Source organism: Takifugu flavidus, chromosome 15, assembly GCF_003711565.1.
Source record: "Takifugu flavidus isolate HTHZ2018 chromosome 15, ASM371156v2, whole genome shotgun sequence".
In the NCBI taxonomy this organism is placed as follows: domain Eukaryota; kingdom Metazoa; phylum Chordata; class Actinopteri; order Tetraodontiformes; family Tetraodontidae; genus Takifugu; species Takifugu flavidus.
Genome location: NC_079534.1, coordinates 9,910,442 through 9,935,059, shown reverse-complemented (window position 1 = coordinate 9,935,059; position 24,618 = coordinate 9,910,442). Strand labels below are relative to the sequence as shown.

Below are 24,618 nucleotides of genomic sequence, written 5' to 3'. Positions count from 1 at the left end.
CCTCACTCGTGAACAAGACCCCGAGGTACTTAAACTCCTCCACTTGGGGCAGGATCTCCTCCTTTACCCGGAGAAGGCACTCCACCTTTTTCCGGTCGAGAACCATGGCCTCGGATTTGGAGGTGCTGATTCTCATCCCAGCCGCTTCACATGCGGCGGCGAACCGATCCAGTGATAGTTGGAGGTCACAGGCCGATGAAGCCAACAGGACCACATCATCCGCAAAAAGCAGAGACGCGATCCTGAGGTCACCAAACCGGATCCCCTCAACACCATGACTGCACCTAGAAATTCTGTCCATAAAAATTATGAACAGAATCGGTGACAAAGGGCAGCCCTGGCGGAGGCCAACCCTCACCGGAAACGAGTTCGACTTACTGCCAGCAATTCGGACCAAACTCTGGCACCGATCGTACAGGGAGCGGACAGCCCGTATCAGCGGGCCCGACACCCCATACTCTCGGAGGACCCCCCACAGGACCCCCCGAGGGACAAGGTCGAATGCCTTCTCCAAGTCCACAAAACATATGTGGACTGGTTGGGCAAACTCCCATGCACCCTCGAAGACCCTGCGGAGGGTGTAGAGCTGGTCCACTGTTCCACGCCCAGGACGAAAACCACATTGCTCCTCCTGAATCCGAGGTTCGACTATCCGGCGGACCCTCCTCTCCAGTACCCCTGAATAGACCTTACCAGGGAGGCTGAGGAGTGTGATCCCCCTATAGTTGGAACACACCCTCCGGTCCCCCTTCTTAAAAAGAGGGACTACCACCCCGGTCTGCCAATCCAGCGGCACTGCCCCCGATGTCCACGCGATGTTGCAGAGTCGAGTCAACCACGACAGCCCTACAACATCCAGAGCCTTAAGGAACTCCGGGCGGATCTCATCCACCCCCGGGGCCTTGCCACCGAGGAGTTTTTTAACTACCTCGGCAACTTCAGCCCCAGAGATACGAGAGCCCATCTCCAGGTCCCCAGGCCCTACTTCCTCACTGGAAGGCACGTTGGTGGGATTGAGGAGGTCCTCGAAGTATTCCTTCCACCGATCCACAACATCCCGAGTTGAGGTCAGCAGCACACCATCACCACTATACACAGTGTTGACAGTGCACTGCTTCCCCCTCCTCAGACGCCGGATGGTGGTCCAGAACCTTTTCGAGGCCGTCCGAAAGTCGTTCTCCATGGCCTCACCGAACTCTTCCCATGCCCGAGTCTTTGCCTCGGCAACCGCCGTAGCTGCACTCCGCTTGGCACGCCAGTACCCATCTGCTGCCTCAGGAGTCCCACAGGCCAGTAAGGCCCGATACGACTCCTTCTTCAGCTTGACGGCATCCCTCACCGCTGGTGTCCACCAGCGGGTTCGGGCATTGCCGCCACGACAGGCACCAACCACCTTGCGGCCACAGCACCGGTCAGCTGCCTCAACAATGGAGGCACGGAACACGGTCCACTCGGACTCAATGTCCCTCGCCTCCCCCGGGACATGGTCAAAGCTCTCCCGGAGGCGTGAGTTGAAGCTCCTTCTGACAGGGGACTCTGCCAGGCGTTCCCAGCAGACCCTCACAACACGTTTGGGCCTGCCAGGTCTGTCCGGCATCCTTCCCCACCATCGGAGCCAACTCACCACCAGGTGGTGATCAGTTGACAGCTCCGCCCCTCTCTTCACCCGAGTGTCCAGAACATGCGGCCGCAAATCCGATGACACAACCACGAAGTCGATCATCGATCTGCGGCCTAAGGCGTCCTGGTGCCAAGTGCACATGTGGACGCCCTTATGTCTGAACAAGGTGTTCGTTATGGACAATCTGAGACGAGCACAGAAGTCCAATAACAAAACACCACTCGGGTTCAGATCAAAGCAGCATTTATGATAATATTGTAAGCAATATATGTCGTTCACCTCCAACAAAAACATCCCCATGCATGGTAGTTTTCTCATTTTGACCTCCCCTTTCCTATTTTATGCAGTGAGACTGGAGTCAAATTATCATTAAAACTGATCAGAATGCCTGATCATTCACTTGTCTTTTCTCGCCTGGTAGATATGCACTCCTGACTTGGTCGTGTTCCTGGCCTGCACAAACCACCACTTGAAGGAGAGGCTGCACAAACGAGCCGAGCAACAAGGACGACCAGATGATAACCCAAAGGCCATTGATCGCCGCCTGACCAACTTCAAACAGAATACCATTCCTCTTGTGAAGTATTTCCAGGAGCGGGAGCTCATAGTAACGGTGAGAGCTGGGGACTGGTATGTGATATGGTATATCTACAGTGCAGTTCATAAAGATTTATCTCCCTTACAAAAGTCAGTAATTATCAAGCTATTCCATTACAGTATTTTAAAAAAAAATCTCCCAAGATTTTAAATGGGCCAGTTCCATGTTATTTGTCTGCTGATGTTATTTGAGTTGAATGTGTTTTATGCTTTTAGGTATTCTATATTTGGATATTTAGGACATTGTCCTCCAGGCAAAGTCATTAATGGTTGTTTTCTAATTTGAAAAGTGTAAAACATAGACTGTTGGAAAAGAGGCAGGATTGTTATTGGAAATCAGTGTGATCTTTTCTGCATTGTGGACTTGGTGGAATACTGGGGGCCCTGTAGGATGTGCAAAACAGGTCGTAAAGAGCTGATTACTTTTGAAGCCCAAGTGTATTATTGATCTGAGATTGATTTAACACTGCATTGTGTTTTCAACCCAGCAAAGTGAATTTCGAGTAACTCCACTTTATTTCTCTAAGGAAGACATGGTTTATGAGCTTCATCAATTTAGACATGCGCTTTGAGTTTCTCTTTATGTTAGTGAGATACCCATCATGTCTAATATTGGCATGTCTAATAAACCACAGGATCTGGTGGTGTATGTATAGCACACATTCATAATACATGCATAATGGATTGTTTGAGACTATATGAGAAAGCTAAAAGTGCCTTGAGTAAATGCCTGCAGGCATGGGGGAACACATGAGCACTTCAGTACATTGTTATATTCCTGCTTCAGTAGCTCACCTTATCTTCCTCTTCCTAGTTATCCAACTGTAAGTCACACTGTTGTCCAAGCTTGTGTTATTTCTCCCTGATGGAAAAAGTACAGGTCCTTTTTTCCTCATTGATGGGAGCTGAGCATACGCAGCACAGAGTAGTCAGGACCCCAATCATTTAGGCAAGGGTGAGGAAGAGGTGGTAGAAGATAGAAGCAGGGGGTTCGTAACCTTGGACATGTGAAATGCCTTACTGCTGTGAGACTGATGACCTTTATAGTGAATGGCCTAATGAATTTGGAGGCCAGCTTCTTAGACTCTACCCAGAGATGGAGGTTCAGGGTGAAGTGGACAAACATCCCCTGTTTGCATCCCCTTACCACACCTATGCATACACACAAACACACACACATACACACACAAACAAACATTGCCTGTTGTTCCTGCTCAACCCTGCCACCACCAGGCACACAAGAAAAGTCCTATTGTTCTGCACAAACTATTTATTGGACAATATGTACATAACCCAAAATATAAACAAAGTAAAAATATAGTTATCCTGCACAAGCTTTCTGCCATCCCCATCTGTGTGTCAATTAAAGTGCAAAGTAGCATGAAGGGCCATACATTGTTCTGTCAGCTCATCATCTGAGATTCGGGAGAGTTCTCCAAACTTCTTTCTCACATTTTACATTGTGGAAAATCTTTCCTTAATGAATGACTTTGCAGCATTAACAATGGCATTGAAAAATTTCACCTGCTACTTCAATCAATCAATCAATCAATCAATCAATCAATCGATCAATCGATCAATCAATCCATCTTTATTTATATAGCATCTGTTACAATCAAAATTGTTTCTAGACACTTTACAGAATCCCAGGGCCTGACCCCCATCCAGCAACAGTGGCAGGAAAAACTCCCCTTTAACAGGACGAAACCTTGAGCAGGACCAGGCTCATGTAGGGGGACCCTCCTGCTGATGACCAGCTTCAGAGCAGCACTCAAAGGCTCCTCATGTGACTTATAGGAGAGGAAGGACACTTTCTGGACCTTAGCCTCTTCTGTTGCAGACCAGCCTCAACGATGTATGCATGTAGTGTAGTGTGGAGGGAGGCTAAACTGTCCATCACCAGATGCAGTTAGAAGAGCTTCTATGACAAATTCAAAAGTCAGTTCCTTGTCACCACTTTTTTCATTTTCAGATTCAGACTCCAAATAACAGCGCTGTCATACTCTGAATGCTTTGGCATGCAGTCCATTTGATAAATGGATTTCTTCAATCTCTGCTCCTTTCATCAAAGGTGTGCCTGCCTCTAATTCTCTCCCATGCCAGGGATGCATTGTTGCACTGTAAAGTGGAATTAGTTCAACTGTTCCTTCCGTAAAACTTATATTAGTCACCGTCCACGTGTCAACAGAGGCGGGAACAAAGTGTCCACCTCTGAGTTCAGTCTTCAAATTAACCTCCATTATATCATATTTTTGCTCAAGCTATCCTGCAGATGACTTCCTCTGCAGCAGCTTGACACGGTTAGGGTTTTTGGTCGGTATTTTTTCTATGACGTCTGAATAATTCAGTCTACAGGGGAAATGAGCAAAATGTCTTCAACGATATAGCAAGTGACATGTTTCTTCAGTTCAGCAGCACTAAGTTCTGTTGCTCTCAGTCTATTTTTACCTGTTCGGCAGGAGAGGGGCTCTCGAAGGCTCTTGAAGGAGTTGGATGTAGTGGTCACAATGATCATATCAGCGGAAGGTTCCGGGGTTTCTCCATGAGTTTTAAATTTCTAAATTTCTATGTGCTTTTTTGTACGAAGATTGTTCATAAAAAATGTTTTTTTAAATTATCTGATTACTATCATTCAAAAACATGTTATCATTGTTTACTTTGTTGTTTGATAATAGATCAAACACTTCACAGATTGAGGTTCCTGCTGCCATTTTATTAAATACGCTGTGCAGGACACTTGTGACTCAAGGGACGCGATTCACAAGTGTGGATTTGTTTATTTTCTGTTCTACAGTTGGATGCTGATCGGGATGAGGAGGAGGTCTTCTGTGACATCAGCATGACTTTGGACAATAAGCTGTTTCCTTCAAAGAAGCCTGCAGCTGGTGAGATGAGAAATTACTCAGATTAAGTGATTTAAGTGGAAAAATAAATACTGCTACTCCCCTTATTCATCTGTTGCAGGTAAATTAGGCAGTGGGCGTTCAGTACCAACACATAATTAAGCAAAATTTTCAAATACATGGTGATGATTTATTAAATATTTTTTTTATTGAACTTTATATACAAATACCGTATTTTCACGACCATAAGGTGCACCATATTAAAAGGCACAGTCTCAGTTACGGGTGCTATTTCTGTATTTAACACATACATAAAGCGCACCGATTAGAGGGCATAGGCATTGTAAAACATACCGGTACGCTAGCTTAAAACAGGCATGTTAGTGTGTATTTAGCAATGTACTTACATACGTCATCTTCTGTATCCGAAATGAATGAAATGAATCCAAAATGGCTTTTGCAAGTGCCGACAAGCCGAAAAGCATTTACAGATTTTGGAACTCGGTGCACACATAAGGCGCCCCATCCATTTTGGAGAAAATTTAAGACTTTTAAGTGTGCCTTATGGTCGCGAAAATACAGTAATGTCTGTTCACTTGGATATTGGCCCAAAGGAGCTCTTCAGGGGGACAGTCCTCAGTAAGAAACTAATGTAGATGGGAACTATGTGCACCTTAAAAACGCGGTGTTGTTTAATCCTTTTATGCAAAGACAGAAGTTGTTTCGCCTCTTCAGTGTAGAGATTAAACTCATTCCATTCATTTGACAACTTCAGTCCCTGATGTGTTTGGTTGCAAAGCACTTCACTTTGCTAAAAACCTCATACATGAGCCTTTTGTCCTAACATACAAGCAAGTTATGAGATGAGAACACCTAATTTTGGTCCTTTAACCAGCAGTCTGGCCATTCTAGCCATGTGGGATTATTGTTGACATCACTGACTATAGGTGTATTTGAAGCCACCTGTGATAACCGAAGCACACCTATGTTAGCAGAAGCACACTCCACTCAAGAGACCTCCTCACGAGTGAGCGTCTCGTGAGGGACAGGTGTGCAGTGCATACTACTACACACTGGATAACATGGTGTAGCCATCTGAGTATGCCTATCTAGAATCGCAAAGAAAGAAAGGACAGAAGGATGGTAGGCTGTAAAAAGCCCCAGTTAGATTAGATTAGATTCAACTGTATTGTTATCGCACATGTACAGGTATATAGTGATAAAATGCAGTTTAGCATCTAACCAGAAGTGCAAAAAGAGCAGCAAGTGCAGAAATCAAATTAATTTATATAGCGTCTGTTTCAGTCAAAATTGTTTCTAGGTGCTTTACAGAATCCCAGGGCCTGACCCCCAACAAGCAACAGTGGCAAGGAAAAACTCCCCTTTCACAGAAAGAAACCTTGAGCAGGACCGGGTTCATGTAGAGGGACCATCCTGCTGGGTAGAGAGAGAGGAGAAGGGGGAGGACAGGTAGTGGAGAGAATAGGTAGAACATCGGGATACATTATATTGATATAAATAAGCTGCTGGTAGACTCGGGTTGGGTGGGTCAGCGAGGTCGGAAGTCAGTAGGTCAGCATACATCTATGAAGGTGGCGATACCTGTAGATGAATACAGAAGGGGGGGGCAGAAAATTTACACAAGATTGACCACTCCCTTGCTCTGTGCTTGGTGAACTTGCTTGGTGAACTTTTAGAGATAATAAATACATTATGTACAGTTATTTACTGGTTGTCGTATGAACATATTTTACAGATCGGTATATACATTAAATGCCTTAGACTATAAGTGCAGACACTATTTACATAAAGCTAGAAGAAATGTGCAAATGATACATTAGGAATGCACAGATGATAAGTTAAGCTAAAGTGCATAAATGTGCATGAATAAGTTTAAACTGTAGCTATGTAGGATACTAAGCTAGTGTGTTATTGTGTAATTGTAGTGTAGTGAGATGTGAACTGGTGTATGGGGGGGGGTCAGCTGGAGTTCTGCAAGGACACAGCTCTGGGGAAGAAGCTGTTCCTCAGTCTGCTGGTCCTTGTCCTGAGGGTTCTGAAGCGCCTACCCGAGGGCAGGAGGGAAAACAGTCTATGGGCGGGGTGGGAGGAGTCCTTAAGGATCCTGCGTGCTCAATGCAGGCAGCGCTTCTTCTGGACATCCTCAATGGCTGGAAGTGGGGTCCCTGTGATGCGTTGGGCAGTTTTCACTACCCGCTGCAGAGCCTTATGCTCAGCGATAGTGCAGCTTCCATACCACACTGTCACACAGTGTGTTAGAATGCTTTCTATTGCACAGTGATAACGGCTCACCAGGACGTCTGAAGACAGGTGGTTCTTCCTCAGTGTTCCCAGGAAGATGAGGTGCTGGTGAGCTTTCTTGATCATGCTGGAGGTATTTGTGGTCCAGGACAGGTCCTCCGAGATGAGTCTCCAGGAACTTAAAGCTGGAGATGCACTCGACGGCCATCCCGTTAATGTGGATGGGATCATGTTTGCCTCCTCTCGCCTTCCTGAAGTCCACTATGAGCTTCTTGGTCTTGCTGGTGTTGAGCAGTAGATTATTGTCAGTGCACCACATGGTCAGATGCTTTACCTCTTCTCTATAGGCCATCTGGTCGTTGTTGCTGATTAGACCGATCACTGTCTGCAAACTTGATGATGGAGTTGGATCCATGTACAGGTCTGCATTCGTGGTTGAAGAGAGAGTAGAGGAATGGGCTCAGCACAGAGCCTTGTGGCACACCAGTGCTGAGTGTGATGGTGGTGGAGCAGCTGTGACCTGACCTAACATGCTGTGGTCTGTTGGTTAGAAAGTCCATAGTCGAGTTACAGAAGGAGGAGTCGATGCCCAGTTCTCCAAGTTTGATGATCAGCTTGGTGGGGACGACAGTGTTAATAGCTGAGCTGAAGTCAGCAGACAGCAACCGTGCATATGAGTTTGTGTTGTCCAAGTGTGTGAGCACAAAGTGCGGTGCTGTGGAAACTGCATCATCTATGCTCCTGTTGCTGTGCAAACTGGTGTGGGTCGAGTGTGGGTGGGAGGTAGACCTTCAGGTGTGCCAGGACCAGCCCTTCAAAGCACTTCATAATGATGGAGGTGAGTGCTACCGGGCGGTAGTCGTTGAGGCACATCAGCTTGGAATGTTTTGGTACTGGAACAATGGCTGTAATCCCAGCGAGCTGTTCTGCACATGCTCTGAGCACACGTCCAGGGATGCTGTCAGGACTACCAGCCTTGCGTGGGTTGATCCGGCTCAGAGCTGTGTAGACAGCATTGGAGGAGAGTGTGAGGGGTTGGTGGTCTGCTGGTAGTGGGGTTCTGGAGGCAGTGTCTTTGCTGTTGCTGGTCTTCTCGAAGCAAGCATAAAGGCCTGGGGTCAGAGTTGGAAAAGTGACCCTCTATCTTGCATTTGTAGGTGTGCTTGGCCTTTTTGATGCCCCTCCTCAGGTTATCCCTGGCTGTGCTGTAGGCCTGTACGTCCCCTGATCTGAAGGCAGTGTTGCGCGCCCTCAGCAGGAGACCTCCTTGCTCATTCATGGCTTCTGATATGGCTCCGGTATACCAGAGGCTAAAATTGAGAAATGCTGGCACTCCGTACCAGGCCATTCTGGGCCACTATTCAGATTCATGTTTAAAATGGGATAACTGTAAAAGTTACAGAGCATACTGAACATGTTATATAATAGGAATATTGTATTTTCCATTCTGGCAGAATAGCTTCTTATCTTCTTGTTTTCATCCTGTTGTTCAGCTCTACAAAAATCTAAAGATACTATATTACAAATTCAGTTAAATCAACCATCATACAGAATCCACTATCACTTTAGCAGATTGTTAGATTATTTTGTATGTTATCTTCAGTTTTACATACCAGTTGCACACTATATGTACATCAATTTTACTAAATCAGTCAGCAAATTATTTCTGTTTTGGGCTTTGAACCCAAAAAAACAGAGATGGTGGACAAAATTTGGTGTATTGGTTTGATAGTGTTCGTGCTTTTTTGCATTTGCTTCTGTTGATGGTTCTCTAAATCTGCTAGCTGTTGAGTTCATAAGTTCGCAAATTTATTTCCAGAGTTTCTGGCACCTTTGAGCCCGTGAGCATCTTCCCCAGTTGGGGAGACACAAATGCTACCTGGTATATTTCTCTCCAATGTCCAGTCATGGCAAAAATGGATGAGCCTCATTTTTCCCTGGGTAGAAATAAGGACTTTAATTCAACCGCTGTTTATGACACCAAAGAGTGTGGAGGTATTTGTTTCTACATCAACAGGCTGGTGTAGTGATGTCACTGTGCTTGGCATGTTCATATGCTGTCAGTATGCCCCACTACTTCATGTGTACTCACCTGGATCCTATGCCAGGATCCTTTTTGTGGACTTCAGATCTGCCCTCAACGCATTCATACCAGCTCTTTTGCAAGACACTCTCTGAACTCAGTGTCCAACTCCATCTACAGGTGGATTACAGACTCCCTGACTGACCAGGAAAAGCTCTTCAAGATGAAAAAAAATGTCTCAGGCTCCTGGTCACTTAGCACCGGCTCTCCTCAGGGCTGTGTCTTTTCTCTACTGCTATTCTCCCAGTATACAAATGCCTGTACCTCTCGTCATCCTTTCTCCTGTTGGACAAAACCAGCCTTATTTGTCTTTTCTCTGGTGGGGACGAGTCTGCCTACACAAGATTAATCACCCAATCTCCTGGGACAGTGCTAAAATCCATGAGCTCCTGGTTTAGTTAAGCTTAATTTAGATGCTTGTTTGTTTTGTGATTAATGCCTTTGCCAATTACCACTGCAGATGTGAATAATTACTTGGCAATAAACCTCATCCTCATACCTTATCCAAGTGTTAATTTAGTGGAACAGTAGCACATGCACGAGTGGGAGAGCCAACAACTACACTCGCTTTCTCAGGCAAAAACAACTTCAGCAACAGCTAATCTGGCACATTTTCTGAAAACAATCTTTCCTTCTAACATTGTGATTTGATTATAAAGATTAAACACAGGTATACAAAAGCCAATATAATAATCCTTCTCTTACGCAGTTAAAAAAAAGGCACTACAGAGCGAGAAGTTGAGCCTGTGCACCTGGGATGGGCTGGGATGAGAAGTAAAAATAATGATAAGTTAAAAAAAACACAACAAAAAATTGAAGTAAATACAGGTGAAACCAAGTTTTCTGAAGGAATCGGCCACTAAACATACCATGATGAATTGGTAACAATCTAGCAACTGAAGTGGCATCTTGAGAAGGTATTTAGAGCCAGTGTGCTCTAGATGTGCCTCATTGCAGAGCTCCATCTCAGCCAGCCACCCACTCTCTCTCTGACAAACTCCCTTTGCCTAACAACAAAAGGGGAGGGGGAAGGAACGCGGCATAAAAGGCAGCACAGAAAAAGAAGGACTGTGATAGAACTGTGCTCCTCTGTTGGCATTCAGTAGCCTAAAATGGCATATCACTGATTTCAGATCAATTGTTGAAACAAATTATTTGTTTTAATATGAAGGGCCTTCATATTAATAACTATGTGCAAAATTGAACTGTCACAAAGTGTCCTGATGTTCATTGCTTGGTAAATCCCCTTACTTCTGTTCTTCCAAGTGCAAAAGTCTTGTTGTGTCTTTAGGTGATTCAACCAATCACAGATTAGAGCTTCACCTGCTTGAAACAATTTTGATTGTAAACATACGCTATATAAATAAAGATTGATTTGATTTGATTTTGATGCCACAGAAAGCTGTAATCTCTGCAAGTTGAGCTGAGTTGCATCCAAAGAGTGCGCTTATTTATCCCAAAGTCATGTGTTTTCGAACATTGCAGGGGTGCCCAAATCCAGTCCTTGAGGGCTGCAGATGAGCTCAGTTTTGTAGCCTACCAGACAGAAAATGACTCCTTTTCTGTCCTACCAGGTAGACATGGCTTTCTCCTGGAACCTCGCATTCCTCTGAGGAAGCATTTTCTGCCTGGTAGAAAAGAAACTCCAGCACATTGAACATTGAACAGATGTAAAAGAATACAAATACTCCTTAACTGTGTTGTTCTCATCATCACTGTTTTTCTTGCTCTGCTCCTCCCTTTTCTTGGAACAATCACCCCCCCCCCTTGCTTGGTGCTGCCCAACTTGTATATTGTCTTATAAATCAGATGAGAAATCCAGCATGCATATAATTAACTAGCATTTCTTTAATAAAACACATCTTAATAAAAACAAACAAGAAACCTACTTATACTCCCACATTTAGTATAACCCCAAGAGGCCAAATAGTTTTTCAGGGTTAAGACAACATCACATTGACTGGACAGCATAAAGGACACTAGTCAGGACAATGCAAGACAGTGTCCAAACATCATCGTGTGACTGCCACAAGACTGAGAGTGTTGGTGTTAAAATGGTGGTGGTACACCAAAGTGGCTGGTTTGTATTGTAAGTGCATTAGAATATTTTCTGAACGTAGTTGAAGAGTTGCTGAAAATGGTCAAGATGCTCCAACATTAAACATTTTGGTATGATAATCATATGCTGATAAAGGTTTGATATTTTTATGTTTCACATCTGCACAGAATATAACCACTGACATTTTCAGCATTATTGGCAGGAAAATCTCATCAGCCCCAGATCTCTCAGATAGTGACTGAAAAGCCCAGCAGCTGCCACACATAGCTTTTGTGCTTCATGCTTTGAATTGAAGTTGACTGCAGAAATATCAGCAAAAAACAACAGAAGTTAAAATAAGAATATGTGTATTTCTATAATAATAATAACTATTATATATCAATAATATATTATCATCACTGCTATAAAACAACAATACTACTACTACTAATAATGTAATAATGGATCGGAATCAAATATTTAAATGAAGTTGGCTCCTGCTGATGGTTAAATAATCATGTCCTCCTCCTTGTTTGTCCTCAGGTCCCAATGAGCCTGATCTCAGTTTGTTTGGTGAAGCCAGTAGCTTCGCAGCTGTCGCCGGAAAGGACATTGAGGTAACATTCAAACGCTAAAGTGTGAGTGTAATTGAGTAACAGTACAATATTGGTTAATACTATGTAGCAGTTTTGAGTGACAGAAAACAGCAAGGTATGGGAAGTCTGGGCAGGAGGAAGTGGTGCTTTTGTGAAATAGCATGGTGATGCTTTGCAGCCTTGTGATCACATATTTGTGGCCTCAAATATAAAATGTATTTTTTATGATATGATCTGTGAAAGTGGCATCATGGCTAATTTTGTCTCTTTGCTGTCAGAGCCCATCAACGTTTTCTTCCAATTATGTGTTGCGTTCAGCATCCTACATTTTCACTGTACAAGCCTAAGTACATTTTTAATGTTTGTAACTTAATGTAAGGGAATATAAATTTATATATATATATAGCTGGAGAAATATCAAGGGCTGAAAGAGGAGATAGAGAGAATGTGGGGTGTGAAGGCACCAGTGGTCCCAGTAGTGATTGGGAAACTAAGGGCAGTAACCCCCAAGCTGTGTAGATGGCTCCAAGAGATACCAGGAACCACATCAGAGATCTTTGTCCAGAAGAGGGCAGTCCTAGGAACAGCTAAGATCCTGCGCAGAACCCTCAGACTCCCAGGCCTCAGGTAGAGGACTCGAGTCTGAAGGAGGCACCGCCCAGGTGGGCGAGAAAGAGATTTTTTTTAAATATATATATTAGTGCTCAGAGACAGTATGCTCTGGTAGACATAAAGTGCAGCCTTTTGCATTCATAAAAGACATCCCAGATCAAACACTGACCTCTTTCTTTCATAAAGAAAAATTTCTTTTTTGGCCCATCACAAATATGACACTCCTCCGTGAACCAACACCTTATTGTGGTGGAGGAGTTTGCGTACCCCAATGAGCCTGGGAGCTATGCTGTCCGGGGCAGTTTGCCCCTGGTAGGGTCTCCCAAGGCAGATTGGTCCTAGATGAAGGGTCAGACAAAGAATGGTTCAAGACCCATCATGGAACATCTAAAAGGGAAGCCCGTACCCAGCCCGGAGGGTTACCGGGGCCCCACCCTGGAGCCAGGCCTGGGGCTGGGGCTTGATGGTGAGCGCCTGGTGGCCGGACCTACGTCCATGGGGTCCGGCCGGGCCCAGCCCAAACCAGCTATGTGGACACTCCCGTCTCCAGTGGACCCACCACCTGCAGGAGGAGCATGAAGGGTCCGGTGCAGTGTGGATCGGGCGGCGGACCAAGGCGGGGGCCTTGGCGGTCCGATCCTTGGTTATGGAAATTGGCTTTTGGAACATGGAACGTCAGCTCTCTGGCGGGGAAAGAGCTGGAGGGAGGTTGAGCATTACCGATTAGATATGGTCGGCCTCACCTCCACACATAGCGTCGGCTCAGGAACCCAAGTCCTTGAGGGGGGTTGGTCACTCTTCTACACTGGAGTTGCTCAGGGTGAGAGACAGAAAGCGGGGGTGTGCTTTTTGCTTGCCCCCAGACTCTCTAGTTCGACGTTGGGGTTCTCGCGGTTGAGCGAAAGGGTTGCTTCCCTGCGCCTTCGGGTCGGGGAACGGGTTCTGACGGTTGTTTGTGCGTATGCACCAAACAATAGTTCAGAGTACCCACCCTTTTTGGAGGATCTAGGACGGACGCTGGACAGTGTCCTAACTGGGGACTCCATGCTGGGAGACTTCAACGCTCACGTGGGCAACGACAGTGTGACTTGGAAAGGCGTGATTAGGAGGAACGGTCTGCCCGATCAGAACCAGAGTGGTGTTCATTTATTGGACTTCTGTGCTAGTCACAGTCTGGCCATAACTAACACCATGTTTGAACATAAGGTTGTTCATCGGTGCTCTTGGCACCATGACAACCTGGGCTGGTGCTAGGTCAATGATTGACCGCTGGTGCTGGTCGTGGCGGTAATCCCCGTACCCGATGGTGGACACCAGAGATGAGGGGAGCTGTCAAGCTGAAGAAAGAGGCCTACAGGTCATGGCTGGTCTGTGGGTCTCCGGAAGCAGCTGACCGGTACAGGTTGGCTAAGCGGGTTGGAGCTGCAACAGTCGCGGAGGCAAAAACTCGGGCATGGGTGGAGTTCAGTGAGGCTATGGAGGAAGACTTTCGGTCTGCTCCAAGAAGATTCTGGCAAATTGTCCGGCGCCTTAGCCTAACCATGTTAGGTGTGCGTGGGGAACTGCTGATGTCTCCTGGGGCAATTATCCGGCGGTGGAAGGAATACTTCCAGGAGGTCCTCAATCCTACCAACACGTATCCTCAAGGTGGAACAGAGTCGGATGACCAGGAGGTGGACCATCCAATTTCCGGAGCAGGAGTTGCCGAGGTAGTGAAACATCTGCCCGACGGCGGAGCTCCGGGAGCGGATGAGATCCGCCCGGGGTATCTTAAGGCTCTGGATGTTGTAGGGCTGTCCTGGTTGACACACCTCTGCAACATTGCGTGGACACCGGGGGCAGTGCCCTTGACTGGCAGACTGGGGTGGTGGTCCCTATTTTTAAGAGTGAGGACCAGAGGATGTGTTCCAACTATAGGGGAATTACACTCCTCAGCCTCCCTGGGAAAGTCTATGCCAGGGTGCTGGAAAAGAGGATTAGACTGATAGTCGAACCGCTGATCGAGGAGGAACAATGCGGGTTTCGCCCCGATTGTGGAACCACGGATTAGCTCTTTACCCTTGCTGGGGTGCTTGAGGGGAGTTGGGAGTTTGCCCAACCAGTCCACATGTGTTTTGTGGACCTGGAAAAGGCTTATGACCGGGTCCCCAAGAGCATCCTGTGGGGGGTGCTCCGGGAGTATGGGGTGGAAGGTCCCTTGATAAGGGCCATCCAGTCCCTGTACCAAAGGAGCAGGAGTTTGGTCCGGATAGCCGGTTGTAAGTCGGACTCGTTCCCAGTGAGGGTTGGCCTCCCCAGGGATGCCCTTTGTCACCGGTTCTGTTCATAACTTTTATGGACAGAATTTCTAGGCGCAGCCGGGGAGTGGAGGGTTTCGAGTTCAGTGGGCGGAAGATCTCGTCGCTGCTTCTTGCGGGTAACGTAGTTCTTCTGGCGCCATCGAACAGGGACCTCCAACAAATGCTTCAACGGTTCGCGACCAAGTGTGAAGCGGCAGGGATGCGGATCAGCACCTCCAAGTGAGAGTCCATGGTCCTCGCTCGGAAAAAGGTAGAGTGCCTTCTCCGGGTTGGAGAGGAGGTCCTGCCCCAGGTGGAGGAGTTCAAGTATCTCGGGATCTTGTTCACGAATGAGGGTAGGATGGAACGGGAGATCGACAGGCGGATCGGAGCAGCGTCAGCAGTGATGCAGGCGCTTAACCGATCCGTCATGGTAAAGAAGGAGCTGAGCCGGAAGGCAAAGCTCTCGATTTACTGGTCAATCTACGTCCTCACCTATGGCCATCAATGCTGGGTGATGACCGAAAGAACGAGATCGCGAATACAAGCGGCTGAAATGAGTTTCCTCCGCAGGGTGGCCGGGCTCAGCCTTAGAGATAGGGTGAGAAGCTCGGACATCCGGGAGGGGCTCGGAGTAGAACCGCTGCTCCTCCACATCGAGAGGAGTCAGTTGGGGTGGCTCGGGCATCTGGCTAGGATGCCTCCCTTTAGAGGTGTTCCGGACATGTCCCACCGGGAGGCGGCCTCGTGGCCGGCCCAGGACTAGGTGGAGAGATTACATCTCTCGCCTGGCTTGGGAGCGGCTGGGGGTTCCCCCAGAAGAGCTGATGGAAGTGGCTGGGGAGCTGTCTGGGCATCCCTCCTGAAGCTGCTGCCCCCGCGACCCGGATCCGGATAAGTGGGAGAAAACGAAACGAAACGAAACAAATATGACAGACCCAGAATGTTGTAGTGTATGTGGTGATGATTCAACAGCCTCCCCTGACTGGTTTGACAGGCCACTTCAATATGGACAGGGAAGGTAAACACCGACAAAGAATGTTTGAAACCTTTTCAAGTTTCATAGTTCACACATCCCACATGTAAATGCCATTAATTACATGTATTGACTAATCAATCAATCAATTAATCTATCAATCAATCAATCAATCAATCAATCAATATTTTGGTTCCAATTTCAGGTACTTGATAGTACTTGAGCTATTTTTCTTTTAAATCCCATTATTTTTTCATATTGAAACAGCTTAGATGACAAAATTGGACAATTCTATTTGAGAGTTGTCTCATTCGAAGACTTTGGACCATTAAACAATGACAAAAATACTTAACATTCATTCTGAACAATCTGCTTCCAAATTCCTCTCTTTCACCAAGGAAAAGGATTAACACCTGTCATCATGTCTCACTCATGTAAACAGTGTGCTGGGTGTTTTTTTTTGAGTCATCATAGCAGTTGGCGCAAGCAAATGTCAAGCTGGTTTGTCACTGGCATCTAGGACTCCTCCACACTATTTAAGATGGCTGGAGTCGCTGGCCCCAAACCTTAATCTGTCTCCAGCCAAATAGTCAAGTGACAGCAACCTGACGTCAGCACCAGGAAATACATTTTTAAAATTGTGTCTTTTCATGCATATTTTATTTACTGACACCCTTATACTACTAATTTCTAAAATGTAATTTAAAAAAAGTCCTTATTGATGCTTCATTAGAGAATTTCACCCAATACCTTAAAATGGTTATAATTTAGCTCATTTAATGTTGTTTATCTCTCTAGTCATCTACAAAATATCACCTAACATAACACATTCCATTGTTTTGATGTTAACAATGATATTATAATCCTAATTTGAACCATTGGTAATTTATATCAGTAATAATATCTACATTATATCAATATTATTATGTTAGCATCTCAGATGTTGTAAAAAGACCCAATGAGAACAATGTATTTTAGCATATTCCAAGTGTAACTGTTCCATACTCCATCTTAGAGGGTGGAGGAAAAAATTGTGGAAGAAAAAATGAAATTCAGTCAATGCAATTTATCACAATAACTTAAGAATAATAATGCTATTATCTCTCTATTGGCAAGTGGTCATTATACACTGAATGTATGGTCATATTGAACGTGACAATGCTCATCTTTTCACCTTCCAAGTTTAGTTTTCCCCTCCTATAAAGTTTATTAATCAGCAATGTTTTTAATGTTTTATTTCTAGAGTGGTGATTAACTTTAAAAATTAGGCAGAGACATCTATAATTAATACTTTGCAAACATTTTAAAGAATGTAGAAAACACGGAGAATAATAGCAGGTTTAATCAGATATTAGAGTTTGTCTTGTTTCTGTACCAAGACTGATATTAATGATGCCAGTTGCATTTCCTCCCCTCCCCTCATCAAGTTGTGTAAAATAGAGGAAGAGCTGAATCTGTGGAAGGAATGATGATTTAATCAAAAAATATTTCTTGTCTAAATAACATAGCACACAGTATGCTTGATATTAATTAATAAATGCTTTACATCTTCAGTCTTGTTTTGTAACTTAGATGATTCGCTGAAAGATGCTGCTGGTGATTTCAGCCTCCCACAGACTCAGAGCCTGCTTGAGCGAACTGAAATATTACCTTTAATGTTTCTTGTGTTCTTTGTTTGATGGTTATTTTTGGACACTTGAGGAAACCTGGTCACTTCAGTAATGCAGAACTGAAAAATATATGTGAATTTGTGCCTAATTTTATTTCCAGGATGAAGAGGAGGAAGAGATCGGGCACACGGAGGGAACTCTGGAGAGTAAGTGAAAGACAAACACACTAGGCTCCACCATGAATCTCATGAGCAATGATGTTATTAACAACTATTCACATTATTATTTTCACATAAACAAACAGTGTTTAGAATTTCATCAGACATTTTCCATTTCAGAAACTGTTGATTACTGTTCTAAACACACTAATAACAGAAGAAAATGTCAAAGGCAGATTACCGGTATATACATTAGATAAAAATGATCCAATTAAATACCCAGTTATAGGAGTGGCGACCAGCTTTGCTTGGCTGAGCTTGGCTGAGCAGTGATCACACTGTAGTGAAGCCACACAATTCACTAGGTTTACAGTATATGTTCATTCAATAGGTTTATATGTTGGTTAGAGAGTGTTGCTTATTGATGTGGGTTGCAGAAAACTCAATGCAATGCAATGACACAGTCATTTTTACGTCCAGATTACTAATAGCAGAAAAAGGTTACATCAGAGCTGCTTCTTATTTATTGCAACACTTGCTCTTGATTAACTTAACCTTCTTTTTAAAAAAATAAAAATAAATAATGAATATGGAAGAGCATTGAGACAGTTAAGTTGTGTTACCATAAACTTCACAGGGGTGTGAGTGTGTGTGTGTGTGTGTGTGTGTGTGTGTGTGCGCGCGTGCGTGCGTGTGTGTGTGTGCGTGTATTTTAAACTCTAAATTTCTTTAATCTGACAGGTTATCCTACGGAACAGAGGAAGCCAAAGGTCATCTTCATGATGGGTATGTTCATGTAGGACAGTACTTCCTGTCTCACTGTCTCTCTTATCTACATTTTAGTTGCTTGGTGAATTGTGCCTTAAATATCAAGTTAGAATTTCTCAAACACATAATTGTTTCGGAAGAAATTGCCACCCAGATAGCAAAGATGAGGTGGTCTGGACCTGGCCCTTACCCTTTATAAGTTCTGGACCAGATGTGCATAATGGACTTGGGCCAGTGTCCTTTGGCACTACTGGCCAAATCCGGGCTGAATTTGGACCAGCTCCCAATCGGACTCAGGCTGGCATCCTTTGGAATTGAGTATTTATCAGGTCTGTGTTTGGGTCTGGCCCAAACCAGATGAGAAGTCATGTTCGTGATTTGGTTTCTATCTGGTGATTTCATCCAGATGGGTGAATCTTTTATTCTATAGGGTACGTTGTGGATATGAGTCCAGCGTGAGCCTCCGATTAACCCTGATACCCCAGTGATGATTTTAAAACTGAACCAAGACAGGAAAAAATCCTCACTATACAGTATATACAAGTAACCTGCTAAACCAAAAGCTTTAACTACAAAAACACCTCCTTCTAATATTTACCTCAGTTAATGCCTCCTAGCCCCTTTTTGCGGTCTCTCTGGCTACCCCCTCAATCAGAGGCCAGGGTGAAACAACAGATGTTGTGAGCATTCATTTCACTCTCTTCATAACCATCCCAACATCCATCTAGTGTCTGTACTGCTTATTCTTAGTTTTACACCAAGAGGACTCAATGCCAGATTTAGAACCTAATAATGAATTGGTTGGGACGTTTAGACTGGAAAAAAATAATCCCAACCTGAAAGTCAATTTTTAAGGGAACCAAAAAAATAGTTCTTTCATTCAAACCAGGACATCGGTTTCAGTGGTGGTGTCATCTTCTACTCTGCCAAGAATGGAGGAACTCTATCAGTCAACAAATGATAAACTGGAGGAATCAATTTGCTGTGGTCTGTTTGCTGGCAATTTGGGCATTTGAAAAAAAGTTATAATTTAGAATTAGTTGTATGAATTTCACCTTTGAATTTAATGAAGTAATTTTATTATCTTTGAACTTGGGGATGAGATGAGCAAGGGTAGGGGTGAAAGCAGATGGAACTGCAAGTATGAGAATAAGGATGGAGCCTTCTGTCAGGGCTGGAGAACTGGGAGGGCACCTCGCCCACACCAATAGCTAAGGCATCCACCTCAACCAGGATGTGGTGACCAGGGCCGGGCTGGATCAAAATTGGAGCGGAAGAAAACAGTACCTTGAAATTACAAATTGCCTTGTCTTCCTCGGGAGACCAACGGAAATCCACAGCTGGTGAGGTGAGGCCATTTTACTGTAGTCGCAGATGAACCGCCAATAGAAGTTAGCGAAATCAATCAGTCATTATTTATGTAGCATCTGTTACAAACAAAATTGTTTCTAGGCGCTTTACAGAATTCCAGGGCCTGATCCCCAACAAGCAACAGTGGCAGAAAAAACTCCTCTTTAACGGGAAGAAACCTTGAGCAGGACCAGGCTCATGTAGCGGGAGCCTCCTGCTGATAGCCGGCTTGGTAGAGAGAGAGGAGAAGGGGGAGGACAGGTAGAGGAGAGAATAGGCAGCAATCAGTGAGAGTTCAGTGAGCCAACGGGGTCAGAGGTCGGCAGGTCACCGCACAGCTCTAAAGTTGGTGATACCTGTAGACTCATGGACGGGCCACTCGACCAAAGGGCAAATCTTCTCTGGATCAGCTTTTACGCTCCCTTCCTGAATAATAAGACCCAGTAAAGGAACAGAGGTTCCATGGAAGGCATATTTCTCAGCCTTAATGTACAGCTTGATGATTTTCCCGTCCAATGCACTCCAGGTTATGGGAGTCACCAGAGGTTCTAGGGTCCAGCCCGGTTGTTCTGCCTCCCTCTTTTCCAGCAGGTTGTCCTGAGTCCCTGTATCAACCAATGATCGGAGAGGAAGAACTACATCACCCACACACAGGGAAGCTGGCCCATCAGTATCACCACCATTACTGACATCCTGGACTGGGCCACACTGGGATGCCTGAAATAATAGGGGGGGCTGCTGCATGACAGCAGTAAGAGTAGTCACCCTCCCTGATCTCATGGAGACGAACCCCCACCGTCTTTGATTTGCACCAGTGGCCGATAATCTATGGGAGAGGTGGGGGCTTGGACGGAGGGCCATATGGACAGGTGAAAAGGGCGTGAGCTGGGTCACATGGAAGGTGAGAGGGATCCTAAAACTAGCTTTGCTTAAATTCCAGACCAATAATTACAAAGTTACTAACTAAAACCTGAAGAAAAAGTCTTTCAGAACAGTGTCGAATATTCAAGGACAGTATTTTAGATAATACTTAGATAATTCTTGTTAACATGGTTTAAAAGCATCTTTTCCTAAGATCAAAAGGGGGGCAAAGGAAAAATAAAAATAATATCTAAAATGCTAAAATACAGTAATATCCATTATTTTAAACACCACACAGTCAAAACTCTATCTTAAATTAAAAGATTTTACCAGAACAAGGAATATATGGGCTGCAATCCCACGATTCCAATGATGCCCAAAGATTTAGATGAGGGGCAGGAAGCGAACAGTTGGAACACGGAAATGACGGAAAACAACTATTCAAACGTGTCAGGTGAGCCCGCACATACAAATAATAAAACATTAGATATGATATGCACCGTAGAAAAGTTGTTTTGTTTTTATCTCGTCGGAATAATGCCTTCATTTGAGATCCACTGGTCGTGATAGCTAAGGTAGCTAGCTTTGCTAAAAACAAAGACACAGACAAACACTTATCTTCGGAACTCAAGCTGCAGAAAAAAAATCCACAGGCGACATCACAGTTAGCTCAAACAGAAATGAACGCCTGTCATCTGTCCTCCGTCCACCTTTCACCATTTTTTCTTTGTCACCTTCACTTCACTTTGTATTACGTCTCAATGAATACTTATCATTGTAGATGACCCAGAGTGTGTGTGTGTGTGTGTGTGTGTGTGTGGGGGGGGGGCATTTAAAGGCGGGCCAGGCTCAGGGAAATCTTTGCAGTGTGAGCGGATGGAGCAGAGATTTGGCCTGCGACGTGTCACTTTGACTGAACTGCTCTGTGCTGAGCTGCAGTCTCACAGCGATCGAGGGCATCATCTTCAGGATATCCTGGAAAGAGGAGAGCAGCTGCCCGAGGTTGGTGTCAATCAGCTTTCACAATATATGTCTGTTTATGGTTCATTACTCACACAATAAAACACATAAACAGCATATTGATGTCAGAACCATGTTCTGATACATTTGGTCAACTTAACTGAAATATTAGTGGGAATTGCACCAGCGAAAATTCCTCATGTGCAAATACATGTGACAATACATGTTACAAGCATGCATCCATGATGCATTGTTGATGCGGTTTACTGGTCCATCTACCTTCCTATCCTCACCTATGGTCAACTTTGGGTCTGGACAGAAAGAACAAGATGTCAGATACATGCAGCTGGAATAAAATTGGGGTCCTAAGAGGAATTCTTTATTTGGAGGTCCCTGCCGCAAACCAGTAGATAATTTACTGTCATACATGACATTAAAAGAATAAACATGTAACACAAATATTGCAAAAGGTGTATTTTCCTTAGAGGTAGAGGTTTGTTCTTCAGACAGGAACACAAACAGCTTGAAGAACTCTGCAGAAATATGTGGTAGTCTAAAAGCTGTGAAGTCATTCATATTAACATTATTTAGCCTGGCTGAGTGAATAGAATATGCTTTTTTATAAATATGTTTATAACTTGTTTTCTTTAACACTATTTTATTATAGGTTTGTTTGCATGATTATTCATTTCTCATCTTAAGTTTATAAAATACTACATCTGAATAAATTAAATGCATAGAATTTATTACTCTAGCTTTCAGTTGATCAAATATTCAATATCTAAAATGACAAAGTTGTTTGTTTATCCATCAGTGGGTTATTGGCTGAAAATCTTAGCTGAATGAGGAAGGTAACAATAACATAACTGCAATTTATATGCAACGTTTATATGTAAGTGCATGTTATAAACATGGCTCTAGAACTGATGCAAAATTGGAAAGTTCCAAATATTTGATTTAATGATTATTATCAAGATGACAAACAAATCCAGTGAAAATTGTCTGAAAGTTCCCAGTTGCAGTATTGGTCATAAATAACCCCATCCCCACTATCAGGCTGAGGCTTTAGCAGAATGTCAAACATCAAATTGAAACATGAAATTGATCGATTGTGATTACTTGTAAAGCTTTTCTGTAGATCACTGTGATTGCAACACCATATTGAGCACGTTATCCCTTTCAGGGTCACGGGGGGGGGGGGGGGGGGTGCGCTGCAGCCTATCCCAGCTGCATATGGGCAAAGGCAGGTCCACTCCTGGATGAGTCTCCAGCTCATCACAGGGCCCTGTGTGAGCATTTGGGGGGTTCGGTATTTTGCTCAAGGGTACCACTGCTACCAGAACAGCCCCTATGTTTTGTCCACACCGGGGCTTGAACCGAGAACTCTCCGCTTCTCTTATGTTGTCAAATAAGCACTAAACCCAAATAACTCCCAACCCATCAAACCCGTTTTAGGCCTCCCAGTTTCACTGCTAGCACTCCTTTTAACAACTGAGCTACATTGCTACAAAGCTGAAAAGTCGGGAACCAAAATCAATCAGCATCAGTACTTCCTCCTTTCATTTTGGTGTTGCTGGGGTCACTATTAAATTCTTTTTTCAGTGGAATGTTCCAAAATAGGCCTTGGTTTGATACTCCATCCATCCATCCATCCATCCATCCATCCATCCTCGCCCCCTACCGCTTATCGGGTCATGGGGGCAGCAGCCGAAGAAGAGAAGCCCAGACTTCCCTCTCCCCAGCTACTTCTTCCAGCTCATCCGGGGGGATCCCCAGGCGTTCCCAGGCCAGTCGAGATACATAGTCTTTCCAACGTGTCCTGGGTCTTCCCGGGGGTCTCCTACCGGAGGGACATGCCCTGAACACCTCACCAGGGAGGCGCCCAGGGGGCATCCTGACTAGGTGCCCAAGCCACCTCATCTGGCTCCTCTCAACGCGGAGGAGCAGCGGCTCTACTCCGAGCTCCTCCCGGATGGCAGAGCTTCTCACTCTATCTCAAAGGGAGAGCCCAGCCACCCTACGGAGGAAGCTCATTTCGGCCGCATGTAGCCGTGATCTTGTTCTTTCGGTCATTACCCAAAGCTCATGACCATAGGTGAGGGTAGGAACAAAGGTCGACCGGTAAACAAGACCCCAAGGTACTTGAACTCCTCCACTTGGGGCAGGATCTCCTCCTTGACCCGGAGAAGGCACTCCACCTTTTTCCGGTTGAGAACCATGGCCTCGGATTTGGAGGTGCTTATTTTCATCCCAGCCACTTCACATGCGGCGGCGAACCGATCCAGTGATAGTTGCAGGTCATGGGCCGATGACGCCAACAGGACCACATCATCTGCAAAAAGCAGAGACCCGATCCTGAGGTCACCAAACCGGACCACCTCAACACCATGACTGCACCTAAAAATTCTGTCCATAAAAGTCACGAACAGAATCGGTGACAAAGGGCAGCCCTGGTGGAGACCAACCCTCACCGGAAATGAGTTCGACTTACTGCCAGCAATGCGGACCAAACTCTGACACCGATCGTACAGGGAGCATACAGGACGGCCCGTATCAGGGGGCTGGCACCCCATACTCTCGGAGAACCCCCCACAGGACCCCCCGAGGGACACAGTCGAAAACCACATTGCACCTCCTGAATCCGAGGTTCGACTATCTGGCGGACCCTCCTCTCCAGTACCCCTGAATAGACCTTACCAGGGAGGCTGAGGAGTGTAATCCCCCTATAGTTGGATCACACCCTCCGGTCCCCCTTCTTAAAAAGAGGGACTACCACCCCGGTCTGCCAATCCAGCGGCACCGCCCCCGATGTCCACCCGATGTTGCAGAGTCGAGTCAACCATGGCAGCCCGACAACATCCAGAGCCTTAAGGAACTCTGGGCGGATCTCATCCACCCCGAGGAGTTTTTTGACTACCTCGGCAACTTCAGCCCCGGAGATATAAGAGCCTATCCCCAGGTCCCCAGGCCCTGCTTCCTCATTGGAAGGCGCGTTGGTTGGATT

At 45.2% G+C, this 24,618-nt stretch overlaps 1 protein-coding gene across 1 annotated transcript in view; it reads left to right on the top strand.

Annotated features, from left to right (window-relative positions):
* ak5 (adenylate kinase 5) overlaps positions 1-24,618 on the top strand; it is a 42,275-nt gene that overhangs the window by 14,176 nt on the left and 3,481 nt on the right. Inside the window, exons 6-11 of the mRNA XM_057056674.1 lie at positions 2,043-2,234; positions 5,013-5,103; positions 11,988-12,061; positions 17,678-17,723; positions 18,417-18,461; positions 21,493-21,656. Of these exons, the coding sequence (XP_056912654.1) occupies positions 2,043-2,234; positions 5,013-5,103; positions 11,988-12,061; positions 17,678-17,723; positions 18,417-18,461; positions 21,493-21,656 (612 nt within the window). The remainder of the gene's footprint in view (positions 1-2,042; positions 2,235-5,012; positions 5,104-11,987; positions 12,062-17,677; positions 17,724-18,416; positions 18,462-21,492; positions 21,657-24,618) is intronic.